Genomic DNA, 24,361 nt, shown 5'->3' on the forward strand with positions numbered 1-24,361 from the left:
CTGACAGCTTGGGTCATGTCGTTCAACCAGGGCTCAGATTTAGCTTTAGGCAGTTTGGTTTTTAATGGAGCGACAGTGTCCAAAGCAGTCCAACAGGTGGAATAAAACCATGAGCTCAGTTCCTCAGTCTGGTTGCATAAAAACTATGGGATTGTACAGTTCTGGTTAAAAACTGTTGAAAACCCAGGAGCAGCATGAGGTTTAACTGAGGTACAGGCAAGAGGAACTTCAAACATTACAGGACTGTGGTCAGAAAACACAGCATCACGAATCTCTACGTTAAAAACATAAAAACTATGAGTTAAAACAGGATCAAGTATGTGTCCACGTTCATGTGTGGGACCAGTCAAACATTGCACCAGATTAAAAGAATAAATTTAAAAAGCTCTTTGCCATGGGCATATCAGGACAACACACATGAATATTAAAATCCCCAACAATAAGAACACAATCATATTTTGGCATGTATTCAGCCAAGAAGTCATTCACAAAGTCCTTATTTTATTTTGGAGCAGCCCAGCTGAAACACAGACAGTTTAAAGCTGGTGAATGACGGGGTTGATAGCTGCTTACATTTAAAATGACTTTAAAAATCGTAGCTATTCCTCCTCCTTGGCCCAACGTACGCAGGGAATTAAAGTAGCAGCAATTGTTATTGATCTATAAGGAAGAATATTATTTTTCTGTATTTGATTCTTTTAGTAATTTAAATTATTTTAAATTATTTCATTTAATTTGTATCTATATATTAGCTTAAATTGAAATGGATAAATGAACAACTGTTTACTGGAAATAGTTTTGGTGATTTGCAGTATTATATTGTGAAACTGACTCTAAAATTTGATTCATATATTTTACAATTTCAAAACTTAAATTTTTATATTTTAATGAGTGAAGAGGGAAAAAGCTATCAAAAGAATGTGAAATTAAACTAAATTATAATAATATTGAGGAAATCTTTCATAGGTAACTTTCCAAGTCAAAGTTTTGTGAACAAAGGGCTATCTTATCACACTGCAGTTGCCCAGGAGATACACAGGAGAAGGAAGGGGGACTCCCAGCAGTTGACAGCAGTGGCCGTATGTGTATATAGTGTTTAGTTTTAGTTTAAAATGCATATCTCAGATTGTGATTTAGTGTTAGTTGAAGCTTGCAACCTGTAAGTAGTTTTTATCAAGCAGCTTAGTTTTAGGGCAAGTAAAGGACAAGAACAAGGTTTGAAAAACATTTTCATCTTACAAAAACACTTAAATCAAGGTTTATTGAACTGTATACAAAATCAAATGTTTGCATGCATATACAGATTAGAAACAACAAAAAATAAAATTATAAACTAGTAGCTGAAGTAGAAGCTGATAGTAATGCTGGTGTATTATTATTCATGACACCCAAAGAAACCAATGTAATGCAGGAAAAAAATTCTGATTCTGAAATTGCAATAAAAAATATTGTGCTATATAAGGCTCAAAGATAAAACTGAAAAACATATCCATAAACTAATGGCTCTCATTTCAATGAACCAAGACTTAACACATGCAATTAAAACATTAGAATATACTATAAGATGCTAAAATGTGAAGCAGAAATAAATCAATGTCTTCTTCTGATTATCCAAATCAGGCTTGCCAGGGATATAAGTTCTAGTTTAGTAAAAGCAATATTTATGTAATTAAACACAAAACAGGTAATCAAAGCTGATTAATTTAAGTATTACAAAAATAATAATACCATTTTTATTTTTACCCAGCTACTGTTGTAACATTTCTTCATCTTGACCACCTTGAAGTTGATTATAATGTGTTGTCAAAGTCTCAAGATACTCTGAAACATCTAAAACAACAAAGTGATTTTATTAATAATACATACAGGATTCCTAGTACTCAACATGAAAGATTTACTTTATATTCTGTTTACCTGGGAGTGAGTAGGCAGCAGTCTTCAGTGAGAATTCAATGGCTTCCTTCATGATTTTCTGGAGCGTGAACAGCATGACTTTCTAATTTAACATAAGAGCCTTTATTAGTTTTCACAGTGCCAAATTATGAGTTAAAAAAAAGACTTGAATTACTGATTACATGTTTGTTTAGAGTGAGAATTATTAAAGTGCTGAAAGTAGCCTTTTTCAGTTTAAACTCTTCTATTGGAGTCCTAATTGTAACGCCCAGTACAAATTTAACAGCCACCTCACTAATGTTTTAAAAAAACAAAAAACAACAAATAGAAGAACTTGGTTTACATTCTCCTTAGACGGGGCAATAGTACTGATTCTGATATATATGTATTACAGAAATATAAAAGAAGCCTTTATGTGAACGAAGAACATTTTGCAAGATAACCTTAGACTATGTTTTTTTCTAATTTTCTATTTTGAACAAGTTTGATTCTTTTTTCAGTTTATGCTATTTGTATATGTACAGCACTTTGGGAACCCTGGTTTAATTTAAAGTGCTTTATAAATAAAGGTGGTATGGTATGTTATATAATGTGACAAACCTTCAATGCATCCATCTTCATCAACATGGTCTTTTTTGCCTCCTCATACATTTTCTTATTTGAGTACACATGTCTCTCAATAGTCTTCCTCATGTTTTCCAGTGCTCCAGTTCCCTCAACTTCTTTTACTTCTACAAGAAGACACAAGGTTTTGCAACAAAAAAGAACCCAAAACTTTTTATGCATAATTGTGATGAATGCCTACATTCACAATAAATGCAAATGTGTCAACTTACCAATGTAACATTTTGTCATGTTTTCCTTAACTGTCTCTGTTAGACTGGTGTAGATTTTCTTCTTCTGCTTCAGGATGAATTTCTCCATTTGAGCCTTCATTTTGTCCTCCTTAGAAATAGGAAACATTGGTAAAAATGTATTTAAAAAAAAAACAACAAGAGATCAGGGTAATAGAGATGATTCTATTTTTTTCTCCAAAAGTTAATTAGAGCAGAACATATTAATATTTACACATTCTATTTTTTTGTGTAAATATTAATCTTGATGGTAATGGAATCATAAACAGGAGAATTTACAATTAGACAGTGTACCTGTGTCTGAAGAAATATCAGCTGTAGTTCGACATCATTGTATTTTTGAATCAGTGAATTGGTGCCAAGTGAAAACCTGCTTATGACTCCTTTGAATGATCCACATTTAATGTCATTTCTGAAAAATGTGTTTCAGAATAATAGTGTTGATGGCAGCATTGACAAGTGAATAATGTGTATAATGTATATGAGAGAGAGAGAAAGAGAGAGAGAAAAACACTTAATATGATAACACTTTATTATTTATTCTGTTTATTCTTACGGGAAGGTCTCTCTGAACTTTTTATCAATGCTGTCAGTCAGGCATGAAGCCAACATCATGTTGAGGTCTATTTGTTCCCCGCGTTTTGTTGTGTGGATGCCGTCCTTCTTAACTACAGCCTGTAGTGTGCTGAAAAAACTGGGCTCTTTCTAAAACAAATCAGGAAAACATTTTTAAACGCATGCTCATAAAGAGTGCAAAATCTGCTGCTTTGATTTAATTATAATTAAGATACATACACGATCCAAAAAGGTCTTCAGTTTTTTTTCAGAGGTTATGAAATTTTTAATCCCTTCTGCGAGACACTGTTCAAAGTCCTTGGTTGCTTCTTCAACTGCTGTTTTTACTGTATTAAGTTGTTCCCTCATGTTTTTCTCAAGGACTTTACATACATCATCTGCTTTTCCAACACCCTGAAATAAAAAACAAATATGTATGTGTATATATATATATATATATATATATATATATATATATATATATATATATATATATATACACTTTTTTAATATATTTTTTATTTTACATATTTTTTTTAGGTGTCAGAGTTATGCAGACATTTCAAGTTATACATTTTGTCATTATTACACTGAATAAAAATATAAACGCAACACTTTTGCTTTTGCTCCCATTTTTCATGAGCTGAACTCAAACATCTGAAAATTGTTCTATATACACAAAAGACCCATGATTCTCAAATATTGTTTTCAAATCTTTATAAATCTGTGTTAGTGAGCACTTTTCCTTTACCAAGATAATGCATCCCACCTCACAGGCGTGGTATATCAAGGGGCTGATTAGACAGCATGAATAATGTACAGGTGTGCCTTAGACTGCCCACAATAAAAAGCCACTCTAAAATGTGCACAGTTTTGCTTTATAGGGGTGGAGGGGCAGAAAACCAGTCAGTATCTTCAACACCATTCTTCCCTCGGTTCTAAAGGACAAGCTGGTGAACTCTGGAGTGGACCATCACCTCACCACCTGGATTTTGGACTACCTCACCGACCGACCACAGTATGTGAGGACTCAGGGCTGTGTGTCGGACAGGGTCATCTGCAGTACGGGGGCCCCACAGGGAACGGTTCTGGCTCCGTTCCTCTTCACCATCTACACTGCAGACTTCTCCCACAATTCCACCCAGTGCTTCCTGCAGAAGTTCTCTGATGACTCTGCAATAGTCGGCCTCATCACTGATGGGGACGACAAGGAGTACAGAGGTCTGACCCAAGACTTTGTGGACTGGTGCCAGCTGAACTACCTCCAGATCAACGCCAGTAAAACCAAGGAACTGGTGGTAGACTTCCGCAGGCACAAGCATTCTCCACTGCAACCACTGAACATCCAAGGTATGGACATTGAGGCTGTGGACAGCTACAGATACCTTGGTGTTCATCTGAACAATAGACTGGACTGGACTCATAACTCAGACGCCCTCTACAGGAAAGGGCAGAGCAGGCTGTACCTGCTGCGGAGACTCAGGTCATTTGGAGTGGAGGGCCCACTCCTGAAGACCTTCTATGACTCTGTCGTGGCTTCTGCTATCTTTTATGGTGTGGTCTGCTGGGGCGGCAGCATCTCTGCTGGGGACAGGAAGAGACTGAACAGGGTGATCCGAAGGGCCAGCTCTGTTCTAGGATGCCCTCTGGACCCAGTGGAGGTGGTGAGTGACAGGAGAATGGTGGCTAAGCTGTCATCACTGTTGGACAACATCTCCCACCCCATGCAGCAGACTGTGACAGCACTGAGCAGCTCCTTCAGTGGGAGACTGCGGCACCCACGGTGTGGGACGGAGAGATTTCGCAGGTCTTTCCTCCCCACTGCTGTCAGACTCCATAATAAAGACTTTAACTGATCAAACACACACATCCATACATGTGCAATAACACTAAGTGCAATAATCCTTTCTGTCATCGTTGTATTTTTACTCAGTTGTATATAGCATTTGTATTTGTATTCTATTTTTATCTTATTGTATATTTATTTTATTTTATTCTACTGTATATAGTATTTTATTTTATTCTATTCTGTACAGTTGTGTACTGTATTTATTCTTATTGTATCCTAATTTTTGCCTCATAACTTTTGCACTGTCCACTTCCTGCTGTGACAAAACAAATTTCCCACGTGTGGGACTAATAAAGGTTATCTTATCTTATCTGGTGTGGCCACCATTTGCCTCACGCAGGGCAACACCTCCATCGCATAGAGTTGATCAGGTTGCTGATCGTGGCCTGTGGAATGTTGGTCCACTCCTCTTCAATAGCCGTACGAAGCTGCTGAATATTGGCAGGAACTGGAACACGCTGTCGTATACGCCAATCCAGAGCATCCCAGAACATGCTCAATGGGTGACACGTCTGGTGAGTATGCGGGCCATGTGAGAACTGGGATGTTTTCAGCTTCCAGGAATTGTGTACAGATCCTTGCAATATGGGGCCGTGCGTTATCATGCTGCAACATAAGGTTTATGGTTGTGGATAAATGGCACAACAATGGGCCTCAGGATCTTGTCACAGTACCTCTGTGCATTCAAAATGACATCAATAAAATGCACCTGTGTTTGTTGTCCATAGCATACGCCTGCCCATATCAGAACCCCACCGCCACCATTGGCCACTCGATCCACAACGTTGACATCAGCAAACCGCTCACCCACACGACGCCACACACGCTGGCTGTGTCCCAATTCAGGGTCTGCACGCTTGAAGTACGCATTTTAAGTGCGATTACGTCACCGCCACGCGACGACGGCTGTCCCAATTCGAAGTGTACTTCAAATGCATACTCCAAATGCGCCGTCGATTTCCCCAAACAAGTTTAATGTTGAGAAACCTAAAGGACCTAAAAATAAATGTTTGTTTCAGTTCTATGAAGCTTTGAGTAATTTGGATTAGTAGTACTGCTTTGTTTGTTGCATCATTTTGCTGGAATTGTTTATATGCTTTATATATTCTGAGGTAGGTTGATCTATAGTGTTACATCATATTCTATAAGGATGTTATGTGTTTGTATACTTTCTGCCCAGTTTGACCCATTTAGCAGAAGTCAGCCTGTTTAAGGCTCTGATATCTATTCTGTATGACTTAAAGCAGTTATGACATGGTCTGATTTTCTCACCCAATACAGGAATATTTAATATATCAGTCTACTCTTCATTCTATGATAATAATAATGGATTGGATTTATATAGCACTTTTCAAGGCACCCAAAGCGCTTTACAATGCCACTATTCATTCACTCTCAGATTCACACACTGATGGAGGCAACTACGGTTGTAGCCACAGCTGCCCTGGGGCAGACTGACAGAAGCAAGGCTGCCATATCGCGCCATCGGCCCCTCTGGCCAACACCAGTAGGCTGTAGGGTAGAGTGTCTTGCCCAAGGACACAACAACCAGGACAGAGAGCCCGGGGATCGAACCGGCGACCTTCCGGTGACAGATACACTTCCCAACCCCCTGAGCCACGGTGCTATGGGGCTGTTTTTCTGCCAAGGGGACAGGACGACTGATCCGTGTTAAGGACAGAATGAATGGGGCCATGTATCGTGAGATTTTGAGCCAAAACCTGCTTCCATCAGTGAGAACTTTGAAGATGAAACGAGGCTGGGTCTTCCAACATGACAATGATCCAAAACACACCGCCCGGGCAACAAAGGAGTGGCTCCGTAAGAAGCATTTGAAAGTCCTGGAGTGGCCTAGCCAGTCTCCAGACCTCAACCCCATAGAAAATCTGTGGCGGGAGTTGAAAGTCCGTGTTGCTCGGCGACAGCCCCAAAACATCACTGCTCTCGAGAAGATCTGCATGGAGGAATGGGCCAAAATACCAGCTACTGTGTGTGCAAACCTGGCAAAGACCTATAGTAAACGTTTGACCTCTGTTATTGCCAACAAAGGTTATGTTACAAAGTATTGAGTTGTATTTTTGTTATTGACCAAATACTTATTTTCCACCCTGATTTACAAATAAATTCTTTACAAATCCTACCATGTGGATTCATGCCTTTTTTTTTCACATTCTGTCTCTCACAGTTGAAGTGTACCTCTGGTGCAAATTACTGACCTCTGTCATCATTTTAGGTGGGGGAACTTGCACAATCGGTGGCTGACTAAATACTTTTTTGCCCCACTGTATATATATATATATGTGTATATATATACATATACACATATATATATATATATAGCAGCTGGATAGCGTAGTGGTTAGACTACACGCCTTTGGAACAGAGAATCGCAAGTTCGATTCCTGCCTGGAACTGACCTGAAAAATAGGATCATGGCCAAGCTTGAAACCTGGATCCCCCGTAGCCGGTTACCAAGATTACGTGAAGTACCCTCAGAAGGTCTGCTAGATGATGTTAATGCAGCACTACGGACGATACCTACAACCACGATTACCGACACTAACAAGCTGATCTACAATACGGCAGCAGTGATCAGTGAGATGCTTGGCTACAAGTTGAACAGCCACAAGGGGCAGTACCCTCCATGGAGAAGGAGGCTAGAGGGCAAGATCAAAGTAGCACGGAGAGAGGTTAGCCAACTAACAGAGTTGCAGAAAGGTGCGACGAATAAGGTGCCTAAGAAATACAGCAAGCTGTCCATACCTGAGGCCTTGGAGACTGCCAAGCAAAGACTCACAGCCTTGGCCAGCCCCTTGAGGAGGTACACCAGAGAGATAGAAGGGAGAATAAACCAGCTGTTCTCCACAGAACCAGCAAAGGTGTACTCTCAGTGGCAAGGGAACAATAATAAGAGAACAGCACCACCAAGGCTGGAGACGGAGCAATACTGGAAGAGCATATGGGAGAAGGATGCAACCCATAACGGCAATGCTCAGTGGCTAGAGGATCTGAGGGCAGACCACAGCGACCTCCCTGAACAGGGTCCAGTAACCATCACAGTGGCAGATATCCAAGAAAGGGTCTCCAGTATGAAGAGTTGGACAGCACCAGGGCCCGACATGGTTCACGCCTACTGGCTGAAGAAGCTAACTGCACTCCACGAGCGTCTGGCAGCACAAATGAACCAGCTGCTAGTTAACGAGATACACCCGGAATGGCTAACTGAAGGCCGGACGGTCCTGATCCCCAAGGACCCCAAGAAGGGACCGGTCCCCTCCAACTACCGACCAATAACCTGCCTCAGTACTACATGGAAGCTCCTGTCAGGTAAGATGAACAGGCACATGGGTCAATACATGAGCGGGACACAGAAAGGAATTGGCAAGAATACCAGAGGCGCAAAACACCAGCTACTGGTAGACAGAACAATCAGCCGAGACTGCAAGACCAGACTGACCAACCTGTGCACTGCCTGGATTGATTACAAGAAGGCCTATGACTCAATGCCCCACAGCTGGATACTGGAATGCCTAGAATTGTACAAGATCAATGGGACCCTAAGAGCCTTCATCAGGAACTCAATGGGGATGTGGCGTACAACACTAGAGGCCAACTCCAAGCCCATAGCACAAGTCACCATCAAGTGCGGGATCTACCAAGGAGATGCTCTGTCCCCACTGCTGTTCTGCATAGGCCTGAACCCCCTCAGTGAGATCATTAACAAGACTGGCTACGGATACCGACTACGGAACGGAGCAGTTGTCAGCCACCTCCTGTACATGGATGACATCAAGCTGTATGCCAAGAGTGAACGAGACATCGATTCACTGATCCACACTACCAGGCTATACAGCAATGACATTGGAATGTCGTTCGGACTGGAGAAGTGTAGTCGGATGGTAACAAAGAGAGGGAAGGTAGTCAGAACTGAGGGGATTGAACTACCAGAAGGCAACATTGCAGACATAGAGGACAGTTACAAGTACTTGGGGATCCCGCAGGCGAATGGGAACCATGAAGAGGCCGCTAGAAAAGCTGCAACCACCAAGTACCTGCAGAGGGTCAGGCAAGTCCTGAGGAGTCAGCTGAACGGTAAGAACAAGATCCGGGCCATCAACACGTACGCCCTGCCCGTGATCAGGTACCCTGCTGGGGTAATAGGCTGGCCAAAGGAGGAGATAGAAGCCACTGACATAAAGACAAGAAAGCTCCTTACCATGCATGGAGGGTTTCACCCCAAGTCCAGCACCCTGAGGCTGTACGCTAAGCGGAAGGAAGGGGGCCGGGGACTGGTGAGTGTCAGCACCACAGTCCAGGATGAGACAACGAACATCCAAGAATACATTGGGAAGATGGCCCCAACTGACCGAGTGCTCAGTGAATACCTCAGGCAGCAGAAACCCAAGAAAGAGGAGGGAGACGAGGAACCAGCATGGAAGGACAGGCCCCTGCACGGTATGTACCACCGGCAGATAGAGGAGGTGGCTGATATCCAGAAATCCTACCAGTGGCTGGACAAAGCTGGACTGAAAGACAGCACAGAGGCACTAATCATGGCAGCACAAGAACAAGCTCTGAGCACAAGATCCATAGAGGCTGGGGTCTATCACACCAGGCAAGACCCCAGGTGCAGGCTGTGTAAAGATGCCCCAGAGACAATCCAGCACATAACAGCAGGGTGCAAGATGCTAGCAGGCAAGGCATACATGGAACGCCATAACCAAGTGGCCGGCATAGTGTACAGGAACATCTGTGCCGAGTATAACCTGGAAGTCCCGAGGTCAAAATGGGAGATGCCCCCAAGGGTGGTGGAGAATGACCGAGCTAAGATCCTGTGGGACTTCCAGATACAGACGAACAAAATGGTGGTGGCTAACCAACCAGACATAGTGGTGGTAGACAAACAGAAGAAGACGGCCGTAGTGATCGATGTAGCGGTTCCGAATGACAGCAATATCAGGAAGAAGGAACACGAGAAGCTGGAGAAATACCAAGGGCTCAGAGAAGAGCTCGAGAGGATGTGGAGGGTGAAGGTAACGGTGGTCCCCGTGGTAATCGGAGCACTAGGTGCGGTGACTCCCAAGATAGGCGAGTGGCTCCAGCAGATCCCGGGAACAACATCGGAGATCTCTGTCCAGAAGAGCGCAGTCCTGGGAACAGCTAAGATACTGCGCAGGACCCTCAAGCTCCCAGGCCTCTGGTAGAGGACCTGAGCTTGAAGGATAAACCGCCCGCAGGGGCGTGCTGGGTGTTTTTTTTTTTTTATATATACATATACATATATATATATATACACACATATATATATATATATATGTACATATATATATTAGGGGTGCAATGATACACAAAATTCACGGTTCGGTTCGATACTTTGGTGTCACGGTTCGATATTTTTTCGATACAAAATAAAATGTTCATGCCTTTTTAATTTGTCATTTATTAAAATTATAAATATATATTTTAACTCAAAAGTACAGTTTTTAAATTTAACCCTAACCCTTGTGCGTGTTTTTTATTTTGACAGCGAATGCGCACCTGTGGACCACTTATGTGCAGCCCTGGTTATATAGCTCGTCATATTGTAGCCACAGAAATTCTTTGTCCATGAAACCATAAAGCTGCACTTTCTTTTTGCCTTATAGTCTGATTTGTCATAACTTTTCCGTTTTGTGGTAAGCTTTTCTTTGGCTGTCACTTCTTCACCCTGACCTGTCTTATTTGGCTCAGCAGAACTAAAATATATATCCTGCTGCTTTTACACACGCACTCACATAAGCTCAGCGATTCTCTGCGCGATCAACCTCTCACATGTTTAAGCTTGCTGCGGGAGATTTCACTTGTCATGTTTGCGTAGTAAGCTAACGATTAATAAGACAATGTCAGAGGAATTGGTGCACAAATTATCATCACTCACCAATCAGTGCTGTCGCTCTCTATACACAGTTCACGCGATTGCAAAGTGAAAGCAAAAAACAAGCGCAAATTCAAACGCAATTTCAATATGTCACATATTGACAGTGGCTCACCGATGCCAATGACATAATTACCCAGCTACATTTCCGAAAGAATGCAAAAGCATTGACATATATTTTTCCTTCCTACAATAGCCGGACGGGCAGGGCAGAGATAGATTTTGGTAGCCCGACTGGAAAAATCTCTAGCCCCAGGACGTCGGGCTAGCGATTTTGCGAGCCCTGTATCTGATTGAGGAATCCCTCATCTTTGGAAAAGAGAGTTTATTACAGAGAAACGTCTCTTTCCAAAATAAAAGCTATACTATCCGCTTCTTCTGGGCTATATTCTCAGGAGCATATTAAACATATCAGGTCCCCATAAGGAGAATCATGTGCTAACGGCTGTCTAAATGACTCAGGTAAAGTTTGTAGCATGCATGCTTGTTGTTTTTGTCTTTGCACTAGGATGATGTCGGCGTAAATGTGCAGTCATATTCGTTGTGTTCCCACTAGTGCTTTCAGGTTAACCTCATTAAAATGACCTTAACGCCACAACACCGCAAATCTCCGTTAACGAGCTACCCCTGATAGCCCCGTGCATGGGGCTAGACAGCCAACACATTAACGAGCTAACTGCGCTAACACACTAGCTCCCACCCATGTAATTGAGCATTGCGTGGCACATCCAACATACTGTTTTACTTTAGTCCATGACGCGCTTACCTCCAGGGTCATACGTCACATGAAAACCAAAATAATTCCAAACGCCAGATCTGAATGAGGGTGGGGGAGGTTCAATTTGCCATGTTGCAAGGAGAGCTTAACTTCTGTCTCGCTAGCTTGCCCTGCGCTCTTCCTTCTGACTATGCTGTCTGTGTGGAGTGCTCAGTGGATCTGCGCTCGACAGTGCAGCCTAGGCGGAGTCGAACGCAGATTCACTGAGCACTCCACACAGACAGCATCGTCAGAAGGAAAGTTGATAAAATAAATTACAAATGTTGTATTGTTCGATACATATGCGTACCGAACCGAAAGCACTGTATCGAACGGTTCAATATCGATACGAATATCGTTGCACCCCTAATATATATATATATATATATATATATATATATATATATATATATATATATATATATCATAATAATCTGACAATACATATAATATTGGCCATATTATATTTACATTACCACAGTGAGATGATTTTAGTCTCATGAAAAACATTAGCTAATTGTTATTTACTAACTACTCTTGAAATGACTGTTCAGTACAGAAATGAAGCCCAACAATCATGTTTTACAGTCCTGTGGTCTCAGCCTCAGATACTCAACTAATCACAGTGATGTCATGACAAAAATGAATGACCAACAAAACATTTTTTCTCCTTCATTTCTGTCAAACAATGCTGTATGTAACGTTTCTCGCGGTTAGTATCATGGTTGCTAGGCAACCTGAACAGCGTGACGAAGGCTAGACCGTCCCATTTCACAAGCCTCTCACTTCCGCACTTCTCGTACTTATAGTACGCACCGTACGTAGTACGCGTAGTGCACGTACTTCAAGCGTGCGGTCTCTTAATTGGGACACAGCCCCTGTCTGCCTAAACAGTGAAAACCGTGACTCATCTGTGAATAGAACACCTCTCCAACGTGCCAAACGCCATCAAATGTGAGTGTTTGCCCACTCAAGTCGGTTACAACGACAAACTGCAGTCAGGGCCAGACCCAGATGAGGACGACAAGCATGCAGATAAGCTTCCCTGAGACGGTTTCTGACAGTTTGTGCAGAAATTCTTTGGTTATGCAAACTGATTGTTGCTGCAGCTGCCTGGGTGGCTGGTCTCAGGCGACCCTGGAGGTGAACATGCTGGATGTTAAGGTCCTGGGCATGTGGGGTCACACGTGGTCTGTGGTTGTGAGGCCGGTTGGATGTACTGCCAAATTCTCTTAAACGCCTTTTGAGACGGCTTATGATAGAGAAATGAACATTCATTTCATGGGCAACAGCTCTGGCAGACATTCCTGCAGTCAGCATGCCAGTTGCACACTCCCTCAAAGGTTGCGACACCTGTGGCATCGTGCTACTTGATCAAACTGCACATTTCATGGTCGCCTTTTATTGTGGGCAGTCTAAGGCACACCTGTGCAATATTCATGCTGTCTAATCAGCCCCTTGATATGCCACACCTGTGAGGTGGGATGGATTATCTCGGCAAAGGAGAAGTGCTCACTAACACACGCAGACAGATTTGTGAACAATATTTGAGAATCATGGGTCTTTTGTGTATGTAGATAATTTTTCAGATGTTTGAGTTCAGCTCATGAAAAATGGGAGCAAAAACAAAAGTGTTGCGTTTATATTTTTGTTCAGTGTATATTTTCACACGTATATAACTTGATTTTACCTCTTTTCTGCGCCTGGCTCCTTCAATCAAAGACAGAATCCCATAAGCTCCAGTCACATAGTTACATGTCTCAGAGTGACAATCATTGCAATTTTGCAAGAAGTCTTGAAGTTTGGCTATTTCTGTAAATAAAAGTAAATTGAATATTGAATTAGATACTTTGGTTTTAATCTTACAATCCATTTCTGATTTATGAGGAAAAATAAAACAACATATGCACCGAACAATATATTTTCTTTGAATCACAAAACATCTTGAGATTCTGACTGCCTACCATTGACATCTTCTTTTACACCTTTTCTTTCTAGGAACTCTTCAGCACTCACTGTGAACACTTTGAAGCAGTCCTCACTGAAGTGGTCCTGAAAAATAAAAGAAAGAGTTTTAATCTTAAAGAAGCTTTGGCTCGCCAAACAATTTTTGGAATGTTATAAAACTCACACTCAGACTCTCATTCAGTTCCCGGAATTCACTTGTCACTTCTTTCTTGGCTTCCTTGTTTTTTATATCTCTTAAATGGGCAGGAAGGGAAATAGGATCAACATATAGCTTAATCACAAAGCAACATATCAAGAAAACAGCTGAGAGGTTTTGTTTTTGAGGATTTGCACATGGAGGGCAACATACCATGAAAAACTTTGAAAACCTTTACCACTTTCAACATGATCAACATTATTAAAGGACTGACCATTTCAGGCCCTGCCCTCCTGCTTTCTTTTTATGTTCTGATGGATCTTGCTTTCTATCCTGTAGATTTCTGTTTTCCTCATAATCTAACATCATACAGTGTAACAGCAGTCTGGCGAGGAAGGAGCGGCTAGCAGGTCCAGCGAGCATGTGGTGTGGAGGTTAGCCAGATAACTCGAAGCCAGTTGGTTAAATCAAACAACAGACCTTTATTCAGTGTCAGCAACATTACACCTTACGAGCCAGGTCTCCACGGCTGTACTCGTCCGTGCATACATGAATGGAGATCGGTATCGTACAACAGTACGGTTTTCTGAGAACAGAACACGAGCGGCATGTAATGGCTGCTGCTAAAAACACACACCCACTAGGAGACTCCCACAACTATTATAATAGTAGGGCAACCCCCCCCCAAGTGGTGCTATAACCCAATAAGGGTTGTTACAACAGCTCTGCCTCATCTGAACCTGCTCCACACAGAACAACTAGACTAGTACAGCAAAAAAGTCTGCTACAACAGATAGAGGTTAGTGTGAAGTAATTCAAATTAATTTGAAGTAATGTGAATTAACAATTATTTAATCTTATTGAAGTTTAATTAATTTGTCCTTGTATTAATTGGAAAAGTTAAAGGTAAAACCCAGATTTTATGTCTCAGTATTACCTAAAGATTGAATGTGCAATTAGAAAATTAAGTATTACAGTTTTTCTTTTGCGTAATTATCAAAGCAGAAAAGTAATTTTCCCTACTGAACTCCCAACCCGTAGTTCTCAAATCAGTAACACACTTCCTCACTCACTTTTGACATTCTCATTGTTTTTTCTACACATACTTTACTACTAAAAATATTTGTCACTATGTTGATATTTCCTACTTAAATCTGACAGCTTATAAAAAGAGTTATTTTTTCTTATATTTCGTGAATCTGTGCAAAATGTAGCCCCAGTTTCCTGTTTATAGCTAACAAGAGTTGTCTCAAATGTGGTCTTCTTTTGTTTTGTTATGTTTAGCGGGAAAATCCCAGTCCATCAACAACGCCTGAAATAATGACACCAGCCCATCTGACATCAACAACAGCGTAGTGTTCAATCATCTTTCTTTCTTATTCTAATGTTCAGTTTGAACTTTGCTTTTCTCAATTTAATAAATTTTGTACCATTACCAGAAGTTCCATGACTTTATTTTTTGTGTCTTTAAAGAGTAGTGAATGGTTTTTATGCAGTCATGGTTTTTTTTTAAGCTATTTGGTCAAAGCTCACATACCTTATACTAAAAAACATGGTTCATTGATTGATTCATTATCATACAACTGTTAAATCTTAAGATAAAAAGTAATTACTGTAACAACTGTGTTGGGTTTAAAGAGCCTTTTAAAAAGTTGAAAATCCCTGCCCATGAAGTAACAACAAACACACATGTGACAGGGTGTGGCTCGAGGCTAAGATGCAGGGAAAGGGTGTAGCAGCCGATTGAGGGGGCAGGGAAGAGTGGATGTCACAGCTGGTTTGTATTAATTCCATCATGTGTCCTCTATTTGGAAGCATGCTGGGGCCCGGGCAAGAGAAGTTAAAGTGGACTGAGTAAGCTGTAAAGAGTGTGAGCACACCGAGAAGCTGAAAGGCCACACAACTGTTGCTGTACATAAAAGCACTGTGAATATGTAAGTTTTTTTTGTTTGTTTTAAAAAAAAGAAAAGCAGCTGGATAGTGCAGTGGTAAGTCTACTCACCTTTGGAGTGGGAATCGCAAGTTTGATTCCCACCTGGTATCCAGTAAGGGTCCTGGATAGACCCCCAATGCTAAAAAAAACAAGCCATAGAATGGCGTGGCTACGTCCGCAGCTTGGACACAAGCATTTCACTACATGTTGTACTCTCTATAATTGTGTATGTGATGGGAAGAACGGTGTTAATTTTTTCAGCAACAAGTAATCTAACTAATTACTATTTCTATCGGTACAACGCCGTTACCGTTATTAACAAGAAAATGCGCTTTACTATTTTTCAACAAACAGACAGTTGAAGCTGTCTTCAGCTTACCGCACCTTATATCATTTGCACGGAAGTAGCTGTCTGCGTAAGTAATCTGGGCGCTACAGTTTTAAGCAGTTGCGCGCGCTCCCGCGGACGGCAATCACTTTCTGCCAGACAATCACTTTTTGGCACCTAGAGCTAGGGGGCAAAACAATCTCGTGAGTGCTGCTGTTTGGCTGAGGAAGAATAAAGTAGTAGTGGTAAACCAATCACATGACCACTTCAAGATGCCAAAGTAACAAGGTGCTATATCACAGTTTTTAAATTGTGTTGATAGCCACGTAAAACCAGAGTCATGATAAACAATATATACGCGGTGTTTTTTCCTGAATACTTTCCTCATGTTTACTGTCCAAGGACAGCGCTAGCAAGCACTCTCTGCTTATGACCAAAAAATAAAACAAAACGAAAAACACCCATTTCGTGTTTGTGGAAAAATGTACAATGTCGACCAATTAAAAATGACATGGCAGCATGACATTTGGTTGTTTAGGAAGAGGGTGAGTTTTAGGAGTGACGGCGAGAGAGAGAAAGAGAAAGAAAGAGAGCTGAAAAAAAGAGAGCAAGTTTTGAGATGTGAGAGATTTGTGACGTTTAGCGTGTTTGGAGTGTGTAGTTAGTGTGTTGTCTTGTGTAGTTAGTGTGTAGTGTTGTGGATAGTTGTGTGTTAGAACAATGAGGTGACTGCTGAATGTTACAGGTGCTGCAAAAAAGGCAACAAAGGCAGATTGCAGTGTTAATGGTGTCTCCAGGTAGAAAAAAGGGGGAGTGATACATCTCCTCTTGTCAGACCTGCAGGTATCAGGCTTGTGATATTCTTCTTTATAGTGGACAGAAATTATTTTTGCAGTGGCCCAAATAATTTGTGTGGCATCTTCTTTAATGTAGAACACCTGATTGTTATGTAAATAGTTTGAAATGGTTATTTAAAAAAAAAAAAAAAAGGTAAATGGCTGCAAATTTGCAGCTAACTTGTGTCATGGTCCTGGGTCGGTGACCCAGTATTTTGAGTTTTGTGTCATTATTGAATTTTGATTTTGTCATAGTTTATCTTTTCTAGTCTTTCGGTTCCTGTGTTCCAGGGTCTGCTGTATTCCCTAGTCAAGTCTGCGTCTGTTATGTTTCCTGTTTTACTTTGGAAGTCTGTGTCCAATGTCAGTGTCTTTAGTTTCACTTCCCCTGTCCCGTCTTTAGGTTCATGTGTGTCAGCTGTGCTCCCATGTGTGACCACTTCCCTTGATCATCCCTTATGTGTATTTAGTCTCTGTGTTTCATTCAGTCTGTGTCGCGTCGTCTGTGTTCCATGCCCTATGTCATGTCAGGTTTCAAGTCTCTGTGCAGGTCATGGCTCATGATGCTTATTCTTATATTTCACAGTTCCCTCATGATCCGGCACAGTCTTGTTCATAGCCTCACTGTTATTAGTTTCTTCCCAGTTTAGGTTCCTGTTTAGTTGTTGTCCCTGTTCAGTTCTCGTTTAGTTTAGTTCATGTACTCCAGCCTCAAATAAAGGCTCTCCTTGTTTAAACATGCACCATGGTGTGGTCTTTCTTTGCTTGTGACTTCTTGATGTTGGTAAATACAATAATTGAAAAATACCACGTTACATATAATATATACATATAATAATGTACAACACATTATGGAGTATGCTTCTGCTGTGAGGTCTTGCCTCCATGCACGTATGCATTTAATCGCTAGACGGGTGTATTTATAAATAATATTATATTAGGGAAATTTTCCCAGACATATTTTTGACCTGGGGGTAGAATTGATTGAGAAATGGAAACGGAAAATGCTTATGAACTTGCAAATTAAAAACATGATGCATTTAAGGTAACCCTTTTCCATTTTTATTTAAAAAGAGAATTTGTTCTAGTGTGCGATGGCCGAACCTGTTCCTTTTCGTGGAGATAATTTCTCCTGCCTTAAGGAAATTCCCTTCACATGGCACAGAAGAGGCTGGAGTGCAGAGAAACTGGTAGAGATGCAGTTATACAGTCTACCTGGGCCCCACAAACTATCAGCTAAAGAGAATAAATAAATTCAATTGCTGCACATTTGGCAGACTAACATTTTCAGATTAATTAAACAATAAAATATATATTTTTACAACATTACATGTAAAGAATCAAGTGGAAGTTTTTCTAAAGTTATTTAATGATATTTATATTATGGAAGCAGATGTTTGACATTTTACCTTTTTCCCATTTTCAGATATAATAAACACGCACAAAACAAAAGCAAACAGCCAGAACACAAAGCTGGAAAACCCACCCGATTGACAAAAATCAACTCAAAATTCTCCCACACAAGAGAACCTCCTCTATTCCTCGCTGGCTCCAAATCTCTCAGTAGAATGATCAGTGGTTCGCTATCTGTCACCAGTGTTGGGGAGTAACGGAATACATGTACCGCCGTTACGTATTTAAAATACAAAAGATGAGTAACTGTATTCCGTTACAGTTACCGTTTAAAAAGGTGGTATTCAGAATACAGTTACTTTGTTGAAATAAATGGATTACACTGCGGTACTTTCCTGTTTCATTTTGTCGCGGGTCAGGACTGTTTGGGTTTTGTTTGACAGCTACGTTCTGTTGTTCCAGGCGGCAGCGTTACGGTTGCCATGGTTACAGGGTGACGCTCTCTCTCTCTCTCTCTGCGACTGTGTGTTTCCTGGGTGAGAGAGCGCCTTTTCGTTGTTGTTGTTGTTGTGCTAAGCTAACAGGCAGAATGCTACAAGCATAGCTCTAAAGAATGTAGCATCATGGGCAGTGTAGTCCGTGTTGCAGGGAGAATGGACTGCCATACACGTTATGTGTCTGTGAGCGCGAGGAGGGAGAAAAAGGGGAGTGGAAAGGTACGAGTTGTCATCGAGGAAAAACGGGAGCTGGAAGCATGTAAATATAATAATAACCACTTCAGCCAAGAAGAGTGCCTGACGAGCCCAGTTGTAAGTAAGCTATTAAGACTCGACTGTACACCGTGTTCGTGTTTTCCTCCGAAAATAATAAGTTCCGTTGGAGCAGCATTTCAACGCCTCTCTCTGTCTCTCGCAAGAAAAGTTGACCCACACAACAAAGTAAAGCTATTTTTTGGCTACGAGCCGACAGGGACCCCGCCGTATTAGTCAGAGGTCCCTTTACTACAGTTCGGAGTCGCGGACCTTCAGTAATAGTAATAAATCACACAGCAATAGTACATTCACGTTGTTGTAAAAAGCATGATAATATATTAAGTAATCCAAAGTATTCAGAATACGTTACTCTCATTGAGTAACGTAACGGAATACGTTACAGAATACATTTTGGGGCATGTATTCTGTATTCTGTAATGGAATACATTTTAAAAGTAACCTTCCCAACACTGTCTGTCACCATCAAAACACTCCACAAATCCCGCGAATGATTCACCTGCTTATAAACCATTGAATCAGACACCGAAGCAGTTAGGTTCTAAATGAAGCTTCGGACGTCACTGATCACGTGACTCTGGCCAAACGAATCAAGCTTCGACACAGTGCTTCTGAAGCAGTGTGTTGATTTTTTTGACACACGCACCGGAGCTTCAGCTTCAAGCGGGCCATCACTACTCCACACGGTCAGCCACTGCGAACCGTTACAATTTGTGCATGGGATTTTAAGATTTACAATTTATATTTGTATTTAAGTTATGAAATATGATTCATTTAACATGTTTGTGGTTGTTACAGCATAAAATATGACTTTTTCTACTCAGATTTTATGTTTGGTTTTTTTTGTCTGATTTTTAGATCAGTTGTATTAATAGAGTATGTCAAAATGCAAACATAACTGTAAATTCAGACATGTGAGGCTGTACTGAAAAGAATGACACCAAACAAGGCAAAGTAAATAGTTTTTAATGGTGATATGTAAAGGTCAAATTAAAAGTAGTCGAAAATGGTCAATTATACCCGGGACCCCAGAAGGTTAAAAATTTTTTTTAAAGTAATGCAATAGTTACTTTTCCCAGTAATTAATTACTTTTAGAAACTCAGTTACTAATTTGGTTACTTTTTGAAAAATAACTAGTAACTATAATTAATTACTTTTTCAAAGTAACTTGCCCAACACTGGTGACAAATAAAGGTTGTTTGTTTTGTTTTGTTTTTTTAAAAATACACCATTATTCGCTGTGAGTTGGGTACTGACTTCACAAAGAATTTTACCAGTACTGTGTTAGTGTTGAGAATATTATATGTTTTTAGTAAATATCTGAATGCAACTATTAAATATTTCTCCAACAAGATTGATCAGTATGTGATTTTAAATTTTTTTAAATTATGCACTTTGACATCTTAATTCACTTACCGATTGTCTGAAGGATCAGACTTGGTGCAGATAAAGTGAATTTGCTCACACTGACCACCATTTCCAATGAGGCCATGTGCACTTTTTAGAATCTCCCAGGCCTCATTCTCTGATGCTGCCCGAGTAATTTCAGCCACAATCCACACAGTAGAACAATCTCCAACAATCTGAAATAAATTATAGCACGTCAATTATAAATAATTAATACAAAAGATGTTAAAACAACACCAGAAAAACAACAAGAAGTTGATGTGAAAAATTACTTGTCTCCACATTTCGTTCCTGCTCTTGTTGCGATCGCCATTTCCAGGAAGGTCCACAAGTGTGACATGCTGGAGAAACTTATTGTTTGGCACCCTGACAGTCACACACTTTACTAGTGGCCAGTACCACTGCTGTGCTTTATATCCATCTTCCTGCTTTGGAACATACTTTGTATATTTAAAAAGTTCTTCAGATAGCTTTTCAGCCTGCAATAAACAAGATAAATAAGATTAATACATTTACAATTAAATCGGTAAATTTAAAAAAGAAACCCAAATTGTAGACTAAATTTTTATCTTGGGAAACATTTTAGATTTTTTTTAATGTTTAGATCTAAGGATGATCAAACTTAGGCACATATATGCACACAGCATCACAGACGCATTTGTTAATGCAGCTTCCCTAGTGTTTTATGTTTACAGCTAACAGACGCCCTGTTTGCAGACCTATAGTCTTGTGATATCCAATGGAAATTGTTAACTTATTTGCACGAGCAGTTGAAACTGTTCCTGTTATACCCTTAAACTTTTACATTCATACATTTCTATCATCATACAGGCCTGAGAATTACAGTAAAGTGACAGAGCGTTGTGGTAATGGCTCCTAGACTCTGGAGCTCTCACCCACTGAGACGTGTGATTTGCGTTAAAAAGCAGCTAAAAACTCAACTTTTAAATTTTGGTTTTGTGTAGCTTTCTCTCTTTATGCTGCCAGCACTTTGGTTCTGAACGACATTGTGATGTTTATTTCAAAAGTTGTAAAAAGGCTTACTTTTTACTTAACATTACAAAAAGTTATTACTTGTGAAAAATTGACATTCTTCTGGAGAAAAAGTATAGGATTGACATCAGTAGCTAGTATTGACCCCTTTAATCCTAAACTAGAGATGGTACGATACCACTTTTTTATGACCGATACCGATATCATAAATTTGGATATCTGCCGATACCGATATGAATCCGATATAGTGTTTTTTAATCAATAAAAATGTTTTTTAATATCTTGTTGCATTTTGTATAAGTTCATACTCAAGTTTAAATAAACAACAACACTAAAGCTATTCTGTTATACCTGTATGTAAAAAAATACACTGCACCCAAAATATTTCATAGTTCAGCAATAGTGATCAATCTAATAAACTTAAACCTACTCCATCCTTCCTATTCTGGTATTTTAAAGAGTACTTAGCAGAAAAATTAAGCAACCTAACTAATAGGGTTGCAAACTCCCAGCAAAAAAAATAGGGAACCACCCTCCACCTCATGATGCTTAATCGAAGTAATCAACTTTAATTTGATGCAGTGTGAAAAAAAATGCACAGAATTAAATTATTTTTCAAGAATAATTAAATAGATTCAACATCTTTCTTCAACAAAAATGCAGACTGCACAGATGGTATCTTCCCAAAGGAAAAAGTAGTATAGCTTACTTGGTATATTAGACTTCACAGTTACTATATACAGTAATGGACTTCTATACATTTTTCATCAGATTAAAACTTTGGGTGTAAGATTCAGATAATTATTTATTAAAAGCTAGACATTTTAAATGAGAATAAGAAAGAAAAGTATGTCTTTGTGCCCCCTTTTCCCTGTTCATGCCCTATCGGCCCCCCCTGGCTAAACTTTGCTAGATCCGCCATTGCACAGTTACCAGCCGTCAGCAGCGTAGAAAAGGATCCTGGTGTAGAAAGTAATATTAAATAAATTCTAACAACAGCTTATCAAGGTTAAACGTGCTGCTGTTGTTCAGCCGCTGGTTTCCTTTTTCTGGCGCGAAGTGAGCCAAAAACAAAGAAGAGAAACGTGAGTTGCGACAGAAAAGCCGATCAGCTGATCATTGATCAGTTTCATGATTGAAGTAGCAACAGGAGAGGGAGGAAGAGAGAAGAGGCAGTCGCTCCATATATCGGTTGTTAAGCTTAACGTGGGAATGCTTTACAAACATTCAGAGATGAACTTACACACTTGCTTTACTTCTCTCGGGGATAACTTCCTTGGAGATGAAATGCTGGTTTGGTAGCGAGGCTACAATACACAAAGCTGCTCTATCATGTGACGCACACTGCTCCAACGTGCAACAATTATGAGGCAAGTTATGCCGTGTCGCAAGTTTTGTGAGGTGCTTTTTTGATATTTAATGGATCTCGGATTACATTTTTTATTTCTCTCCGATATCCGATCCAGTAATTTACGTCAGTATGGGACTGATACGTAATATCAGATCGGTCCATCTCTACCCTAAACCCAGCAACTTATGTCTTTTAAAATTATCCACCAATCTCTGACATTAACCTATTGAGAGATTTAACTACTCTGTTGTGCAAATATCTTTACAGCCATAAAATGCTTGATTATTTTCTCAGTTACTGTTACAGTTACTGTGTGATTCAAATTTCAGTAGGATTCAATATTCACTAATAATAATAATAATAATAATGGATTGCATTTATATATCGCTTTTCGAGACCGTCAAAGCACTTTACAATCCCACTATTCATTCACTCTCACATTCACACACTGGTGGAGGCAGCTACAGTTGTAGCCACAGCTTCTTCGGGGCAGACTGACAGAAGCAAGGCTGCCATATCGCAAACTAAATGCTGTGGCCCCAGAAACGGAAACACTAGGAAACGTGGAACATGGAACCAGGAACGATTGAATAGGGACATACGGAGAAATTTAAACCACATGGGACAAGGCGACAGTGGGCAGAGGAAAACACAGGGCTTAAATACACAAGGGAGTAACAAGGGATTGAGACACAACAGGAGAGCACAGCTGGGAGTATTCAAACATGACGAGACAAAGGGGAAGCATAACTCAAAACACTGAACACAGGACATGAGGCTATCAAAGTAAAACAGGAAACACAAGACAGGCATGGAGAAGCAGACTTGACAAGGAGGTATGGCTGACAGGGAAGACAAAGCAAACATAGAGCACAGAAACAAGAGTAACAAAACATGGAAAACAGGGAAAGAAAGGTAACAGAAACCTAAAGACTAAAACTAAGAATATATTTAATGTGTCTGGGAAAGCTGACCAACACAGCTAATCTCCATCAACTAATCATGCATCTGGGGTGCCTTCAGCACACGGGGTAGAACCGGTTGTCCAATAATCATAAGGTTGGTGGCTAGATCCCTCTAACTTGGGGCAACATACGCCAAGTTAGAGCTATATACGAATCAATCTCTCCTATTTAAGTAGGATGCTGGGACCTGACAAGGGAGCTCAGCTGCAGGAGGCAGCTGGAAAATGTAAATAAACATCCACGTGCCTTGGGTCCTTTTTCCACATCTAGTTTTCAAACCAGTCAAAAGCAGCACTGAAGTTTGATAAGGCAAGAACAGATTTGTTTTAATATTTTGGTCTGCACATTCTACTTTCCTTTTATATTGTTTTTTTCTTATTTTTTTAATAACAGAATAGGCTGTCTATAAATTATATCATATTATATCAATGCAAGCAAATTCCACTCATTGAAACAACAAACATGGAAAAAAAAATGAAGTAATAGAATAGTATTTGA

The 24,361-nt window shown here is 40.3% G+C and overlaps 1 protein-coding gene across 1 annotated transcript in view; it reads right to left on the reverse strand.

The window, feature by feature from the left end:
• Positions 1-1,186: 1,186 nt before the first annotated feature.
• Positions 1,187-24,361, reverse strand: part of LOC147332575 (nuclear GTPase SLIP-GC-like) — a 28,815-nt gene continuing 5,640 nt past the window's right edge. Inside the window, exons 11-22 of the mRNA XM_086289214.1 lie at positions 20,827-21,033; positions 20,564-20,730; positions 13,954-14,023; positions 13,787-13,874; positions 13,513-13,634; positions 3,543-3,716; positions 3,304-3,452; positions 3,042-3,159; positions 2,730-2,838; positions 2,494-2,624; positions 1,915-1,996; positions 1,187-1,830 (exon numbers count right to left, since the gene is read on the reverse strand). Coding sequence (XP_086145340.1) covers positions 1,748-1,830; positions 1,915-1,996; positions 2,494-2,624; positions 2,730-2,838; positions 3,042-3,159; positions 3,304-3,452; positions 3,543-3,716; positions 13,513-13,634; positions 13,787-13,874; positions 13,954-14,023; positions 20,564-20,730; positions 20,827-21,033 — 1,500 coding nt within the window. The 3' untranslated portion in view covers positions 1,187-1,747. The remainder of the gene's footprint in view (positions 1,831-1,914; positions 1,997-2,493; positions 2,625-2,729; positions 2,839-3,041; positions 3,160-3,303; positions 3,453-3,542; positions 3,717-13,512; positions 13,635-13,786; positions 13,875-13,953; positions 14,024-20,563; positions 20,731-20,826; positions 21,034-24,361) is intronic.

Source organism: Aulonocara sp. 'chitande type north' Nkhata Bay, linkage group LG4, assembly GCF_057382095.1.
Source record: "Aulonocara sp. 'chitande type north' Nkhata Bay isolate Kocher_YH1m ecotype deep benthic linkage group LG4, A_spYH_male_GT1.1, whole genome shotgun sequence".
Classification (NCBI taxonomy): Eukaryota; Metazoa; Chordata; class Actinopteri; order Cichliformes; family Cichlidae; genus Aulonocara; species Aulonocara sp. 'chitande type north' Nkhata Bay.